The sequence below is a fragment of the Euphorbia lathyris genome, chromosome 6, assembly GCF_963576675.1.
Source record: "Euphorbia lathyris chromosome 6, ddEupLath1.1, whole genome shotgun sequence".
Classification (NCBI taxonomy): domain Eukaryota; kingdom Viridiplantae; phylum Streptophyta; class Magnoliopsida; order Malpighiales; family Euphorbiaceae; genus Euphorbia; species Euphorbia lathyris.
In genome coordinates this window covers 86,442,530-86,457,717 of record NC_088915.1, presented here as the reverse complement: position 1 = coordinate 86,457,717, position 15,188 = coordinate 86,442,530, and the positions used below count along the sequence as shown (strand labels likewise).

At 37.0% G+C, this 15,188-nt stretch overlaps 1 protein-coding gene across 2 annotated transcripts; it reads right to left on the bottom strand.

Annotated features, from left to right (window-relative positions):
* Window positions 1-2,933: 2,933 nt before the first annotated feature.
* On the bottom strand, window positions 2,934-14,597 carry LOC136232728 (leucine--tRNA ligase, chloroplastic/mitochondrial). 2 transcript variants are annotated; one of them, XM_066022100.1, is made up of 20 exons: window positions 14,100-14,593; window positions 13,080-13,224; window positions 12,934-12,990; window positions 12,280-12,399; window positions 12,093-12,197; window positions 11,764-11,987; window positions 11,091-11,157; window positions 10,853-11,007; window positions 10,415-10,679; window positions 10,121-10,315; window positions 9,214-9,293; window positions 8,553-8,615; window positions 8,390-8,471; window positions 7,758-7,835; window positions 7,586-7,687; window positions 6,768-6,940; window positions 6,505-6,682; window positions 4,937-5,014; window positions 4,286-4,417; window positions 2,934-3,549 (listed from the first exon to the last, which is right to left on the bottom strand). In XM_066022100.1, exons 1-20 carry the CDS (start codon window positions 14,498-14,500, stop codon window positions 3,307-3,309), a joined length of 2,943 nt encoding a protein of 980 aa, XP_065878172.1. In that variant the 5' UTR covers window positions 14,501-14,593; the 3' UTR covers window positions 2,934-3,306. The 2 variants fall into 2 exon arrangements, 1 of the variants encoding a protein (XP_065878172.1); XR_010690579.1 differs by lacking the exon at window positions 2,934-3,549 and having other exon boundaries at window positions 4,378-4,417; window positions 4,937-5,022; window positions 14,100-14,597.
* Window positions 14,598-15,188: the final 591 nt, after the last annotated feature.

Genomic DNA, 15,188 nt, shown 5'->3' with positions numbered 1-15,188 from the left:
CGGGAGAGCAAAAAAAATAGCATTTTCCCACCCTTAACCCATGAAAGGGCATTTTCGTCCTTTCACGGGGCTAGGGGTGGGAATTTGAGGCTGGGTATAACAACACCCTTATTTTTTTTTTTGGTAGAAAAGGAAAAGAAAAACGAATAACAACAAACTACCCAGGAATTAGCCTAGGGAAGCTAACCCCAATCCTATCTTCTAAGAGAAGATGAGAGATGAAACTAGGGGAAACAGGAAGGGTAGTAACGCCTAACGTCCCTTCATGGCCCGCCGCCGCCAAGCGATCAGCAACACGATTCTGCTCTCTAAAAATGTGTCTGAACTCTACGAACTCAAAGGAGGAGCAAAGCCTTATAATAGCTTTGATGAGGTTGCGACTGTTAAGACCCATAGAATGATTCTCAGAAATCATTTTGATTGCTCCCAAATTATCAGACTCCACAGAGAGCCTCTTAACACCCAGCCTTTTAGCAAGATTGATTCCAGTAAGAATAGCCCAGAGCTCCGCAGAAAAGGAAGAACCCAACCCTAAATTCTGGGAGAACCCAGAAAGCCAGACGCCCCCTACATCTCTAAGCACACCTCCAGCCGCAATCTTACCGTTACTGAGGCAGGAACCATCAGTATTCAGCTTCACAACCCCCTCTCTTGACCTGCTCCATCCCACGAGATGGACATCACAACACTGAGAGGCTCTGGCAAGGGACTCTCCTTTGAAACTATCGATAATAGAGAAAAGTTTTTTCGAGAAGAAATCAGCTAAGTTTGTCATAAAAACAGTTTTATCTCCAAAAATCTCATCGTTTCTCCATTTCCAAACTTGGTGACAGATAATAGCAAAGAAAATGTCACCATGCTCCATGTATGGAAGCAACTTTCCTCTAACACCATCAGAGAACCAGTCGACCTCAGAATGTGCCATGAAGGAAGAGAAAATATGGTGTGGGAGAATCAATTGATTTAGGAAGAGATGGAAAATCAATTGATTTAGGAGAGAGAAATTAACAAAGAGGAGAGAGAAGAGAAGAAAAAAAAATTAAAGAGAAGATAGAAGAAGGTATATTTGATTTTTATTTTTTTTATTTTGGGGTTTGTTTGTGATAATTAGATAATAAGAGGTTAATTTATAAATAAATAAAACAGGTGTAACCACAAGGTTTATTTTTGTACTTTTCCCTAAAAATAATGTAAAATTATTTAACATGGAAAAACATATATATGTTACATATTTCTTTTAAAATGTGCAAACATCAACATTTCAACAAGAATATCATTGAAACAACTCAAACAAATAAAATATAATGTTTCACAAGTAATATAATTCACTAAAAACTATGAAACAATGTCTTTAAAGTCTTAAACCATATCGTGAAAATAAGTAGAGCACGCAATTAAACCAAAATATATGAAATAATAAACGCAATTTAAGAATAATCATGTGACAATATTGAAAAGTGAATTATAATAAAGCAAAGAAAGTTTAATAATAAAAAACGTTTTTATTCATCGTCACTTAGGCGGCGTACAAGTGGTCTAGGCGGCGTACAGGCAGTCTAGACAGAGCCCATATGGCTAAAAATCGCAGGTGTCAAAAAAACATTCAGATGGACTAATCAAAGAAAATTGGGACGAATTCTCGATTTCAAGTACATGCGGTCTAGGTGGCGTACAAGCAGTCTAGATGGAGCATATACGGCTAAAAATCGCAGGGGTCAAAAAAAACATTCAGATGGACTAATCAGAGAAAATTGGAATGAGGAGGAGTGGTTTCTATGCCAAATGTCATTGATTTCTTTTTTAAGAAGATTAGTACCTGGGTTGAGAGTTTTGGTGAGGAGCCCTTAGCTAGGGTGGTTCAGAGGAAGGAGGTCAATCTTTTAGGCTGGTGTAGGCCGAGTGAAGGTGTGGTTAAGCTCAACACTGATGGTTCTTGTCTGAGAGACGGGAGAATTGCTGCAGGAGGGGTCCTTAGAGACGATGGAGGCATGTGGGTTTCTGGCTTCTCTTAGAATTTGGGTATTGGTTCTTCCTTTTCTGCAGAGCTTTGGGGGATTCTCTCTGGCCTGAAGCTGGCTAAGGATCTAGGGGTGAAGAAGCTTCTGGTTGAGTCAGATAACCAAGAAGCGGTTAAAATGATTTCTGAAGGCAAGTCTGTTTGCCGAAATAGCTTGAATATTATTAAAGGCATTAAAAGGATTGGGTCCTCCTTTGAGTCTATTAAGTTTGTTCATATTTATTGGGAGCAGAATCGCGTTGCGGACCGTCTTGCAATGGAAGGGCACTCTGGTTTGTTGGGTCTTTCTACATTTTCTTCTCCACCGTGCTTCATTTCTTCTTTGATCTTGGAGGATGTGGTGGGGGTCAGTTTTCCTAGGCTGATCCCGGGTTGAGTTGTTTTGTTTGTTTGTTTTTTTTTTCTTTCCTTTCCTACCAAAAAAAAAAGAAAATTGGAATGAATTCTCGATTTCGAGTACCTAGACAGTCCAGGAGGCCTTGTTTTTTTAACAGTAAACACAATAAATATTTTAGATACTTTAGAAAAAAAAAAAAAAAAAGCAATTAACTTATATGTATGAGACTTAATTGTTAGCATTTTAATAGTTAAATTAAAACAGTTTTGTATATATTTATAATTATGTTAGTACAACACTAATTAGTGTTTGGAATATCCAATATGAAACTAAAATTGATCTTGATGTTAAAGAGGTAAATCTCCACTTTCCTCTTGGTTTTGGCTGATGTTCTCTTTGAGTTTTTTCTATTTTGATTTAGAATGGCGATGAAAATGTTTGAGAGTTAAGAAATAAGGTAAATTGAAATGACGGTATTCTTATCAAAGTGGATGAAAAAAGGAAATGCGTCAAATATGTTAATGGACCCCTTCAAATGGGCTAGATTAGCAATTAGCCCATAACTTTATTAAAATCAAATGTAAAATTCAATAATTTTATTAAAAATAAATAAAATAAAATTTAGTGACATTCAAAAATAAAAACAAAAAATAAACTTTAACAACTGCACATAGCTATTTTGAAAGGAAACAGCTAATATATTAGCTATTTTGAAAAGAAAATCAGCTAATATCTACTGATTATCAACAACAACAAAATTACAAAATCGTTTAAATGTAAATGAATGTTCGATGAATCGAAGCACAACTGATCTATCTGTTATCATCTGAAACTATTGAAGTCAAACTGCAACTCCTGGGTTGAGGGAGAAGAAACGGAAACTGAAATGGATATGGACACGGACAAGAAACGCTACCAATAAGTAGTGTTCATGCAGCATAGATTCAGAGGACTATTGGACAGTTGCTTTAACATTCTGAGGGCCCAAAATTAGGTTGAGAATCTTCCCCGGAACGAAGATTCTTTTCTTGATAGATTTACCATCCAGATACTTTGATAGTTTCTCATCCTGTGAAACTAATGTCAAAGCTTCATCCTCTGAGCATCCTTCTTCAACCTGTATGGTACCCCTTGTCTTGCCGTTGATCTGAACCGGTAGGGTTACAGAAGTGTCCTTCAGGTAAATAGGATTAGCCTGAAATGGAATAGCAAACTTATCAAGATAAAGAACATGGATCAGTGACGGTTCCAAGATTAACTAACAAAGGGTGTCTGGGTTGCTCTATGGTGATCTATGGGTGCTTGATTAATATTTTCCACGACCAGTGGATGCTCAAACCCCCCTACCCCTGGATCAGTCACTGACATGGACGGATTGATCAACAGAGGGACAAGGTACAAAAATATCTTATTTTTGTCAACCAAAAACAATTTTACCCTTAACGTCACAAATGGTACAACTGTGCCTAATAATGGTAAGTTGGGTCAATTTCAGATATTATTAAAAGAAACCCAAATATTATGTTCATGTGTTCTACACTTGTTGCGTTGTTGGGTCATAAAGCAATGGTTTTGCTTTATTTGTGATTAAAAATGGGTTTGGGGATGGAATGTCTTTAAGCTTGATAGAATAGTTCGGAAACACGCATAGAACACGTGCTACGAATCCAGACAAGATAAGACTCATATGATGCCATGTATGTACACGTTTATTTGATAAGTAATAAAACGGCACATAAGTGGAGCAGAATAACATGATTCGTGACAGAGAAGATGCTTGCGTTAATAGCGTCTGAAATTGGCCCAACTTGACATTATTAGGCCCTCAATTGTAACATTTTAGGGGCAAAATCGTTCTTGGCTGGCCGGTTGAGGTACTTTTATACTTATCTTATAAATAAATAAATCGAGTCTCAGAAAGACAACTTTACCACAGGAAAGGGTTCATATGCCAATGAATTTGAGTGTCCTAACCGAAGCCAAAGCTCCTCAGCTATATGAGGTGCATAAGGTGAGAGCAACAGAACAAATGCTTCAGCAATTGACCTTGGAAGTTTGTCCCACTGCAGAAAATGCAAACAAAAGTTTCATTAACTAAAATGAAAATGAAAACCATGAAACTAAAGAGCTGCGAAAGGGCATATCCACAAAGGGTGTATTGATGGTCACTTGAGTTTGGAGTTTGTTTCATTAAGATAACTGAAATTCATTTTCTTTCAAAAAAACCACTAAACTTCACATTCGACTTCATTAAAGTTATTCCGGCCAATTTGTGTATAAAAACTCACTGAAAGATTGACGTCACACAGAAGATAATTGACTATATACCAACTAAGCATCACTTCGAACAAGGATGTGATTTTTTTTATATTTTTGTGGTAGTCACGTTTCTCTCATGCCAGCCACAAAAGTCGATATGTAGTCAAATGTCTTTTATCAGTGAGTTTTTGTACAAATTGACAGAAATGACTTTATTGAAAGAAAATGAAATTCAGTGACCTTTGTGAAACAGACCATAATCTTCAATGACCTTCCTTGCATTTTATCGGTTTTAAAGTTAAATGTATATATATAGGAAAAACCTTATATGCTGCATTGATGAACTCCATCATTGCCGAAATTCCCGTATTGAACCTTGTGGCTTCAATTTCCTCTGTTACCTGCAAATCTAAATCAATTTGTCAGGCTCCATAACAGAATGGTGTATGACATTATTTATGTTTAATGGACACCTCCAAGTAAATAAAACACCATTGCTAACAATAAGCCAAACCAGATAACAAGAATGCAAAATAAGGAAATTAATGGACCCTTGTGCAGAGAGTAATCGAGCCGAGCTGAGTTGAGCTTTGGTCTGCTCATGCTCGGCTCATTAGAAAATTGACGAGTTCGAGCTCACCATCCTGCTCGGGAGCTGCTCGCGAGCATCTCTTTAATTATGTTCATGTGAAATTTCTTTAACAAAATTACATAGTTTTGAAACCTATAAAACTAAAGGTTACACAATTACGTTAGCTTTACATTTTCCTTTTTATGGAAATACTATTATTAAAAAAACTAATCGAACCAAGCTTGCTCACGAGCGCGTTCATGAACATTATAATCGAGTTTGTTCATGAACCTATAAGTGCACTTTCGAGATGATTTTTTCCGTGCTCAAGCTTGGCTCGTTTGCAAATCGAGCCGAACACGGTCAAGCTTTTATCGAGCTGATCATTGAGCCACTCATGGGCGGCTCGGGTCATTTACAACCCTACCCTTGTGTAAAGACAAAAGCACTAACTTTGATCATCATTGTGTGAACACCCACATAGCGTATGTATCAAAATAGCACATTACCCAGAAAAAGTGATTTTCACAGTCCCAAACCTCCAAGGATTTAAGCTTGTGATGCATCTAGGACTATTGAACTGTTGTGCCATAAGATTTTACAAAACAGTTCCATTAGGTCATGTTTTGCACAAGAACAATCTCCAGGATAGTGATATATGTCACGGGGACAAAGTTTGGACAAGGCCAACATCCACGTGTGGTGCCAAGACTTCCCCAAACCGTCGGCCAACCAACTAACGTCGAGGGGATTTCTCCCCAATACTCGTTAGCCACTTCCGAATACCATCCCACAAAATTCCATTATGTATCAAACCTCAACCCTGGTAGGAGCACCAACTATGGGCCCAGCGGCCCATGGTGTCCATAGGCTCCTTCCTTCCTTATGGAAACATCCTGCCTATCTTTCCCAAGGAAAGATGCCCGCTTCCTAGTCCCTGCAGGACTAGGATGGATCACTTGAGCCAGGTGTTTGTTCACTGGCTCAAGAGTGACGGAGATCCCACGCCGAAGAGTCCTTGTCCCCTATAGTAGTTCTTATACCAACGTGGGGTTTGGGAGGAAAAACCATTGATATTGATATGTTTCATTCACCACTCCTTTGCTTAAGTGTTCTCAGAGTTGTGTCAATGTTTGGGCCAATTGGCCTACGGACCAATTGCCTCCCTTTACATAAGGTCGTACAACACAAACATAAAAGAAACTTTCCTACAAAAGCTTTCAACAAAATTCGTAAATTTTGAATTCCAACAAAGCTTCACTGATTGACGTCTTAATTTTCAAAAGTTCAGTATATAATTAGATAAGAAAAACATATAACCTTTGCTATGCACTTATGTAGAGAACGTAGCTGTTCAAAAGTTGGTTCCTCATCAATTGCCACAGTTCCATCTCTCCAAGCTCCATCGGGTAAAGATGAACCAACAATCAGCCTCCAACTTCTACCCAAAAATCGATACACGCCTTCAATACCACTGGTGCTCCATGTTTTTGAGTCTCTAAATGCATAGTGTATTAAGAAAATCGTGTAAGAATATTCATATTTGCTCTCTTCATTCTCAAATTCCAGAAAACAAGGCATACCTGAAGGGTCCCATGAACATTTCATATAATCTAAGAGAGTCGGCGCCATACTCATAAACGACATCATCTGGATTGACAACATTCCCCCTACTTTTACTCATTTTATGTGTACGGGCAATCAAGCAAATATCTTTATCATCTTTCAGCACAAATGAATCCCCAGATTTAATAACCTGGATAAAGAGAAATTGGATGTAAAAGAACCTAACAAGATCAAAATTATAAGTGCCAACTCAAATATTTAACAGAAAACGCATACTGAAACAACTGATCAAATTAAGCCCTTGATCTTTCAAATGGATACATTAAGCCGTTAATCAATTATTTTTTAACACATGAAGCCCCTTTTGGACAGCCCAATTATATGTGTGATTCAAACTCCGTTTAGAGCGTGTGGAACTGCCAGCATGTCACTGTCCCCCTAAAATAGAACAATTAAACTGAATGAGTTTGATTTTTTTTTTACTTCAGGGGTTAGGTTAAAGTTAGTTTGGGAGTTGATGTGGCAGTTCCACACGCTCTAAATGGAGTTTGAATCACACATATAATTGGGTCGTCCAATAGGTCCTTAATGTGTTAAGAAAGAAAAGTTGATCACGAGCTTAATATATCCTTTAAAAGATTAGGAGGTTACTATATTCAAAAATAACTGATCAACGACTTAATGTATTCATTTAAAAGATCAAGGGCTTAATCAGTAAAAGATTGAATTGATCAGGGACCCCAAATATGAATTTTTCCAATTTCTAAAAGACTGGAGCTATCTAAAATCCTGTGTGAAGACAAAGGTGAAATATAGTGGTTCAAGTAAGAAGTACCTTTTCAGCAGGAATTACTTCATAGTGAAATTCACTTGACGCTTGAGCAGCGTCTGCGGACACATAGTTTCCATCTGGGCCCTTGCAGGCCATGTATTGAACCTGCAACTCATACCATTAAATAAAAAAAGGTAGTGCTGCATTACCTGACTACATAAGCAACTATACTTACTTCCCCAAGGATGATTCCTTGGTTTATGACGCATTTGAAGGGCTCTTTGGTTGAAACAACACCAATGTCATAAAGAACCTGAAAAAAAACATTCTCACTTCTCAGTCAGAAACACATGCATCTTGTAGCAAAAAAGGAATAAAAATAGCAGGTAGTCCACTGCCATTTGTAAGAGCGGATAAATTACATTCATTGTCCCTGAACTATAGCGCTACTAATATTATCGCCTCTAAAATTCATTTCATGACATAAGAATCCTGGAACTTTACATTAAAGTCCAAATCAACAAAAAACTGTTAAAAAAAATTAATGAAATGCTGAGGGTAAAATAGGTATTTGACCATAATTTGTGACATGGATAAAAAACAAGAGTCAATGATGTAATCGAACTTGTCCAGGTCGTCATTTCATGAAAACTATTACGGCTTTTTATTGATTTGGACTTTAATGTTTAAGTAATGTAAAGTTGAAGGATTTCTATGTCACGAAATGAAGTTTAAGGACTATAATGTTAGTAGTGTTGTAGTTTAGGGGCCATGGATGTATTTTAACCTCATAAACTGTAGCTGATTCTTCGAGTATGTCCTGAATCCTGATAATTAATATAAACAGAACAGATTCAGATCACAAACCTTGTGCCAGAATCTTGAATAGAGTAAGTGGAGAACGGCATGTTCAGCACCACCAACATAGACGTCAACTGGACTCCAATACCTGAAAAGGCGAAAAGATTCTTAAGTAGCAAACAAGATGTATAACAGTGCAAAGAAAACATAGAGAAGTGGCAGCACTTACTTTTCTTTTGCCTTATCAACTAATGCTTTGGAGTTAAATGGGTCTATATATCTGAGGTAGTACCTGACATTTTAGATAAACAAAAGAGCTTAATTAAACATTAAATCTCAAAAGAACACTTGAAGAAGCATTTGGCTTGCTAGAAATTTCTGTCCGGAAAAAATGGCAATATTTGATGCGATCAAAAGCACAAACTCAAGCGAAGTTAAAAAAAAAAAAAAAAAAGAGATAATAAATGGGGACTTAATTGTATGATTATCAATGTAATGACAGTTATTGTCCAAGTCATTAGCAAAAATTAGGAGAATATGTTGTCTTCTATTAAATCCTGATTAGATAACAACAAAATAGCTTCCCAAACATCCTAATTTGTTGCAGACTTGCAGTTTAAAATTTATACTGAAGAAGAGAAAGAAAGAAAATAAAAGAATTGAGAAGAAACCAGGAGAACACTCAACATGTTCATTACAAAGCTTAAGGACAACTAAGAAGCAAATCCATAAAAAATTGGATTAAGGAAAAGTTTTAGCTATACATATGTTCAATCAGTCAGTGAAATATTTACTGCCTTTGAGCCTTCTGAATTAAGAAACTAAACCTTTCAAGATACCCAAAATATTTGTTTCTTGTGTTGAAACATTTTTAGTATAAAATATATTACCAGCAAGAACCAGCCCACTGTGGCATAGTGTTCGTTTCTCTTCTCGCAGGTTTTCCAGATGAAGGATCTCTAGTTTCAACCTGAAAATAACCCATAAGAGCAACAGCAGTTTGACATAAGTATAATTAGAGGATATATGAATTGCTGGGAGAAAGGAGAAATAAAAGGAAAAGAAAGCACATAGATCAATTTCTAATTGATCAATTTCCACATCTTGTGTAAACAACCCCCCATCCCGACGTAGGCATGCACGTGTGTGTCGAACTGGGAGACCTAAGTCGTGCTCAAAAAGGTTGAAATTCAGATCATACATCTGGAAAAGTTGCTTCCCCAGCTCTTGACAAGCGAGGGATACTCGTTAGCAGCTCAGGGGGATTGAGGGCTGGCAATAGTGCCAGCGCATAGTCAGAGTCTTCCCTGTGTGCCTAACAAGTACCAAACCACTCCTGACCGATGTAGAGAAAGTTCAGCCGAGGTATAAGCTCTTGCTAAGTCGAAGAGATCCACTTTTCCATCTATGCCGCTCACTACCCTCTTAAAGCATACTGATAAAAAGCTCTCAGAACGAAATAGTGTGTCTCTCTGTATGCTTCTAATAATAATTGCAAAAACAAGGCAATTAACCATGCAAGCACTTCTGATAAATCCTTCTTTCATGCAAACTAAAGAAGGAACTTCATAAAATAGCTGCCTAATGATTCCGAAGCATTGGTTTTCTCATCTATAATAATTCATAAGCATTGGTAAATAACACAATTGCTTTACCTCTAGGAAATCAAAACATCACATCAGTACATCAGAAGTATCAGGAAAAAATGTTAAGACTGCTCATGATTATTTGCTAAAACAATGCAATGACAATTCAAGCAGAATTACAAGACATACCAATAATGATGGCAATACATACCCATGAAACAGCTTTTGACAATGGTGGTTCTCCTGTCCCCGAGGGAGTAAAATCATCCAATTCAGGTAATATCAGGGGCAAATCAGTCTCAAGAAGTGGAACAGTCTCACCAGTATCCTCCGTGAAAACAACTGGGATAGGTTCCCCCCAATAGCGTTGCCGTGCAAAAAGCCAATCCCTCAACTTGTAATTGACCTGAAGAAAGTCCGACATATTTAGTGCCATTTCCACAAGTGTGCCTCCTTCCCAACTGTAGCCATTATTGTAAGCTTTAATTCAAAATTTAGAAAACACCTTTTTCTTCCCATTTCCAGTTTTTTCAGCCCATTCAATGACTTTCAAAGCTGCTACTTTACTAAGCAAGCCATTAATGTCAAGGCCCAATGTTTTATTTGATGAATTCATGATCATCCCTTCACCTGCATATGCCATTCGCAGATCTTTACAGTCTTCATCATCTGGCTTCACAACCCAATGAATAGGAATGTTGTATTTAGTAGCAAATTCATAGTCACGAGAGTCGTGTGCAGGGACAGCCATTATTGCTCCAGTACCATAACTGCAGCCAAAACATTATATCTTCAACATCTTTATTAATTGCTCAATGATGTGATTTACAACATATAACAACTAACCTACCAATATATTTATATCCTAGGCAACATCCATCGAAGAGAGTACCGAGCTAAGATTATAGGTAGTTAACCCATAAAAAGGAGAGAAACTAAGCACCTTCCCAAAACATAATCTGCAACCCATATTGGGATTGCTTCCCCATTAGCTGGATTTCTTGCATAGCAGCCACTGAAGACCCCAGTTTTGTCTTTTTGAAGCTCAGTCCTCTCAAGGTCACTCTTCCGTGAGGCTATCTCCTTGTATTCTTCCACCTGTTAACAAAATTGCCACCTCCCAATCAATGGAAGTGAGAAAAAAATATGTAGAGAAGGAAAGGAAAGGAAAGAAACAATACGTTTTTTATGTGAGTAAGAGACACTATAGATGGAAGTAAAGAATGCTCTGGTGCCACAACTAAATATCTGCATCAAACAAATTAGAGCAGACTTATGCTTAATCAGGGGGAAATTATCACAATAAACAATAGAACAGGTGTAAGTGCTGATAGAACATGATAGAGAATGTGATAGATAGTGTTAAATGTGATGAAGGGCAATAATGGAATAGAAAAGTGAAACCTGGATAGGGTTAGCTGGAGTTTGTTATATTAGAGGTTATATATAGATCAGTCAGGGGGACTAGAAGGGCATTTTGGAATTCATTTTGGGAATTGGCCTTTGGCTTGGGAGGAGAGTTTCTCTCCTTAGGGGAGTGCAGGATAGAGTTTTTATCCACATTAGATTATCCTTTTCCCTGTTCTATAGTCATCAATTTCTTTATTATCAACAATTTCATTTCTATTTCTTCATATTACTGCTTGTTTATCTGTGTATTTGTGCGTTCGAGTTTTAGGATTTTTATCATTGGTCCGACCTGTCGGATGATTAACAAACTCCAGCTAATCCTGCTCCATGTGTCACTTTTCTATTCCATTATTGCCCTTAATTCGCATATTGCACTATCCATCACATTCTCTATCAGAATTTTATCTATTAAACAAGAACAAAAACATTGGTTAAGAGAATTACGTTGCTCCAAAGATGGTATCAGGCCTGGTAGTGTAAACTGTGATTTTTATGTCTCTTTCCTTTCCATCATGATCAAGAACATGAAAATCCATCTCGGCCCCTTCAGACCTCCCTATCCAGTTCCTCTGCATATCTTTCACACTATCAGGCCAGTCCAGGCCATCCAAGTCCTCCAAAAGGCGATCAGCATAAGCAGTAATCTTGAGTATCCACTGCCTCATTGGCTGCTTGGTAATAAACAATGACACTGTAAAATTGTAACACCATTCAACAAAACAAATTGTGGAAAGAAGAATAGGTTTAATAAATACAATAACGCACTGACACACCTTTCTTATAACCGGATGACCACCACGCTCACTCAATCCATCCACCACCTCTTCATTAGCCAGAACCGTGCCAAGTGCAGGGCACCAGTTGACTGGTACCTCAGCCTGAATATATAACCAGTAGAGCATCACATCCAGATTTGAGGAGATAACAGTATACAATGGTAAAGCAGGTGTAATCATGGACCTGATATGCCAATCCTCTCTTCAATAACTGAAGAAATATCCATTGTGTCCATTTATAATATTCTGGTTCTGTTGTAGAAATCTCACGATCCCAATCATATGAAAATCCCAATGATTTGAGCTGCAAAAACATTAGGTGTCAATAAATTTAAAAAGAAAAAATCATCTAGCAAAAACTATGGCTGGCAATGATGTAAATCAAGTTGCTTAAGGGAGATCAGAGTGTGTCCGTATACTATTTCTCTTAAATTAAGTTCAGGATAATAATCAAAGCCAATTTTTCTGCCACATCCAAGCCATATTTTTTCCATTCTGGACTGCATTGCATCAACCAGAACCCTTGGGGAAAATTCTGTTGAAAATGACAATAATCATTCAACAAAACATGTCCCACATTCCTCGACAAAACTAAATCTCCATGCCTCATCTACCATTTCTAATTGCTAAACCAATTAAATTATCTTCCATTTGATTATTTTCAAATATTGATCTGCATGAAATTTTGTCAACATGGCAAGAATATGCACAATAAAGTTACTTCAATTGACCCTTCTCAAAAGAGCTTTTCAAGATTGAAATCCATTTTGTGGTGTACATTATTTGAGCCGTATTATTTACTAGTTCAAAAAAAATAATAATAAGAGCATTACATGACCTGAGTTCGGAAGCGGATAATGTTCCTCAAAGTTGTGATTTTTGGATGTGTCCCTGTCTGTTGGCACATGTTGGAACAATCAATCAATGAGAATGCTAAACATAATAAACTGCACCACAGTTTTGCAACTTGTTCATAAAGCATACCTCAATTGCATATTGCTCTGCAGGTAGACCGAATGCATCCCATCCCATTGGATGCAAAACATTGTAACCCTGCATACGTTTCAACCTAGCAAGAATATCTGTGGCAGTATATCCCAGTGGATGGCCAACATGTAACCCAGATCCACTGCAATATTTGATCAACAAACAAAATCATACACCTTTTTAGCAATTATCCTATTCATTAAAACCAAAGTTCCCCCTTCCATTTGAATTGATTATGATAAGTTGCTATAGTAGCTGATAGCATAAGAAAGAATATCAATACACATGTCACTATCCTAGATGACCAGGAACGTGTCACTATCCTAGATGGCCAGGAACGTCTGGAAGCCATCGGATTCAACCAACAGGAATACCGTCTTTCTTCTGACATGTGGACCAATAGCAAGTTCTCCACATCCTACTCGGACTACATCCAGCCAAATTCGCCTAGAATCAAGGAAGTCCGGAACGGGTAGGATCCAACTCACCTAAACTGTCTTCTGAGGACTCCTGGGATGGTAATTATCTATAAATACACCTAAATATCACACAGTCAAGGTACATATTCACATTCTCCGCAATTAGTCTCAAATTGCCTAATACTTCATCTTATACACCGCTAACTTAGGCATCAGAATCTGTGATATCACTGTAGCTTAACTGTTGCTATGTGTAGAATTCTATTTAGTTTGGTTTTCCTAATCAGGATAGGGATAGAAAACTTATACTTGTAGGCCTATATAGAAGTAAGTGTTGTTTGCTTATTTATTTGTATTGAGAGTTTTCGTAAATCAAGCTTATTCTAATCTAACACCGATCCAATTTCTAACATTAATCAATTAATAAAGCTCTTGATTGCTAAACAAATTTATAGTTAAGAACGGCCACATTCCTTTTATCTATCCAGTTGCTATAATCAACTAAGAAGAGAAATTGTGAAATTGGGTCTCTAATTAATTACATTTATACTGCTAATACCAAAAGAAAGTTGTGCTAAAGAGAATGAGAAAGAGTGACCTGGGATAAGGGAACATGTCAAGCACATAGAACTTGGGTTTAGAAGTGTCAACTTCATCTGGAGTTCGAAAAGTTCGATTTTCTTCCCAATAATGCTGCCATTTGGGCTCTATCTCATGAAAAGGATAAGCTCTCTTCACCGCTACCTGATTCTGTTTCTGCTGTTGTTCTTCGACTTCATTCACTTTTTCGCCCACTGAGCTCCTAATTCTACTCTTTTTCAACGCGAATTTGCTATGGATGATGAAATTATACTCCAATAATCTTCGTCTTGGGATATAATTGATGAAATTGCAGGGCTTAGAAGAACTAGGTTTCTGAATGGAGAAATGAAACTTGTGGTGATGAAAAGAAGTTGAAGATAGCATTTGGATTATGTTATGGGAAGAAGAAGAGGTCATGAAATATGAAAATGGAGGAAAGGAGAAGCAGAATGAGGAAGTTCAGCACAGGAACTTCTTTTGTTGATAACGTTAGGCAGTGTTTGGTTAGAGCAAAATATTTTTTTGTTTGATCTTTTTAAAATATTTATGTTCTCAAAAAATAAATTAATTGGTAATTTCAAAAAAAACCATGCGATTTCACTATTCTGCAGAAAAAGGACTGTGGTTTTTTCTTTTCAAATACAGGACTGTGATTTATTCCGTTATACTATTTACGGATTTGGTGAAGATGTCGTTTATTTGCTGACGTGGCTTAATTGCAAATATGAGTTTTTAAAAACATTGGGGTAAATTTCAAAAAAAAAAAAAACCATGGTTTTACTTTTTTGCAGAAAAATGACTGTGGTTTTTTTCTTTTCAAATACAGGATTGTGGTTTATTCCATTACACTATTTACGGATTTGGTGAAGATGTCATTTATTTGCTGACGTGGCTGAATGACAAATATGGGTTTTTAAAAAATTGACCAATGGATTTTTTATAACTATTTTGGATTTACAATATTAACCAATGGATTTTTTATAACTATTTTGTGGCTAAAATATTCACTAAAAAATCTCACATGAGCATAAATTTCACATGGCTGTTCAATGGCTTTTATAGTCAATTTTTTTAAAAACTCATATTTGTCCTTCAACCACGACAG

Coding starts and splice junctions, on each gene's coding strand:
- LOC136232728 (XM_066022100.1), bottom strand. CDS start 14,500: ATGACCTCTTCTTCTTCCCATAACATAATCCAAATGCTATCTTCAACT. Junction 13,225..14,099: donor GACATGTTCCCTTATCCCAG/GTCACTCTTTCT, acceptor CAAATATTGCAG/TGGATCTGGGTTACATGTTG. Junction 12,991..13,079: donor CAGAGCAATATGCAATTGAG/GTATGCTTTATG, acceptor ATGTGCCAACAG/ACAGGGACACATCCAAAAAT.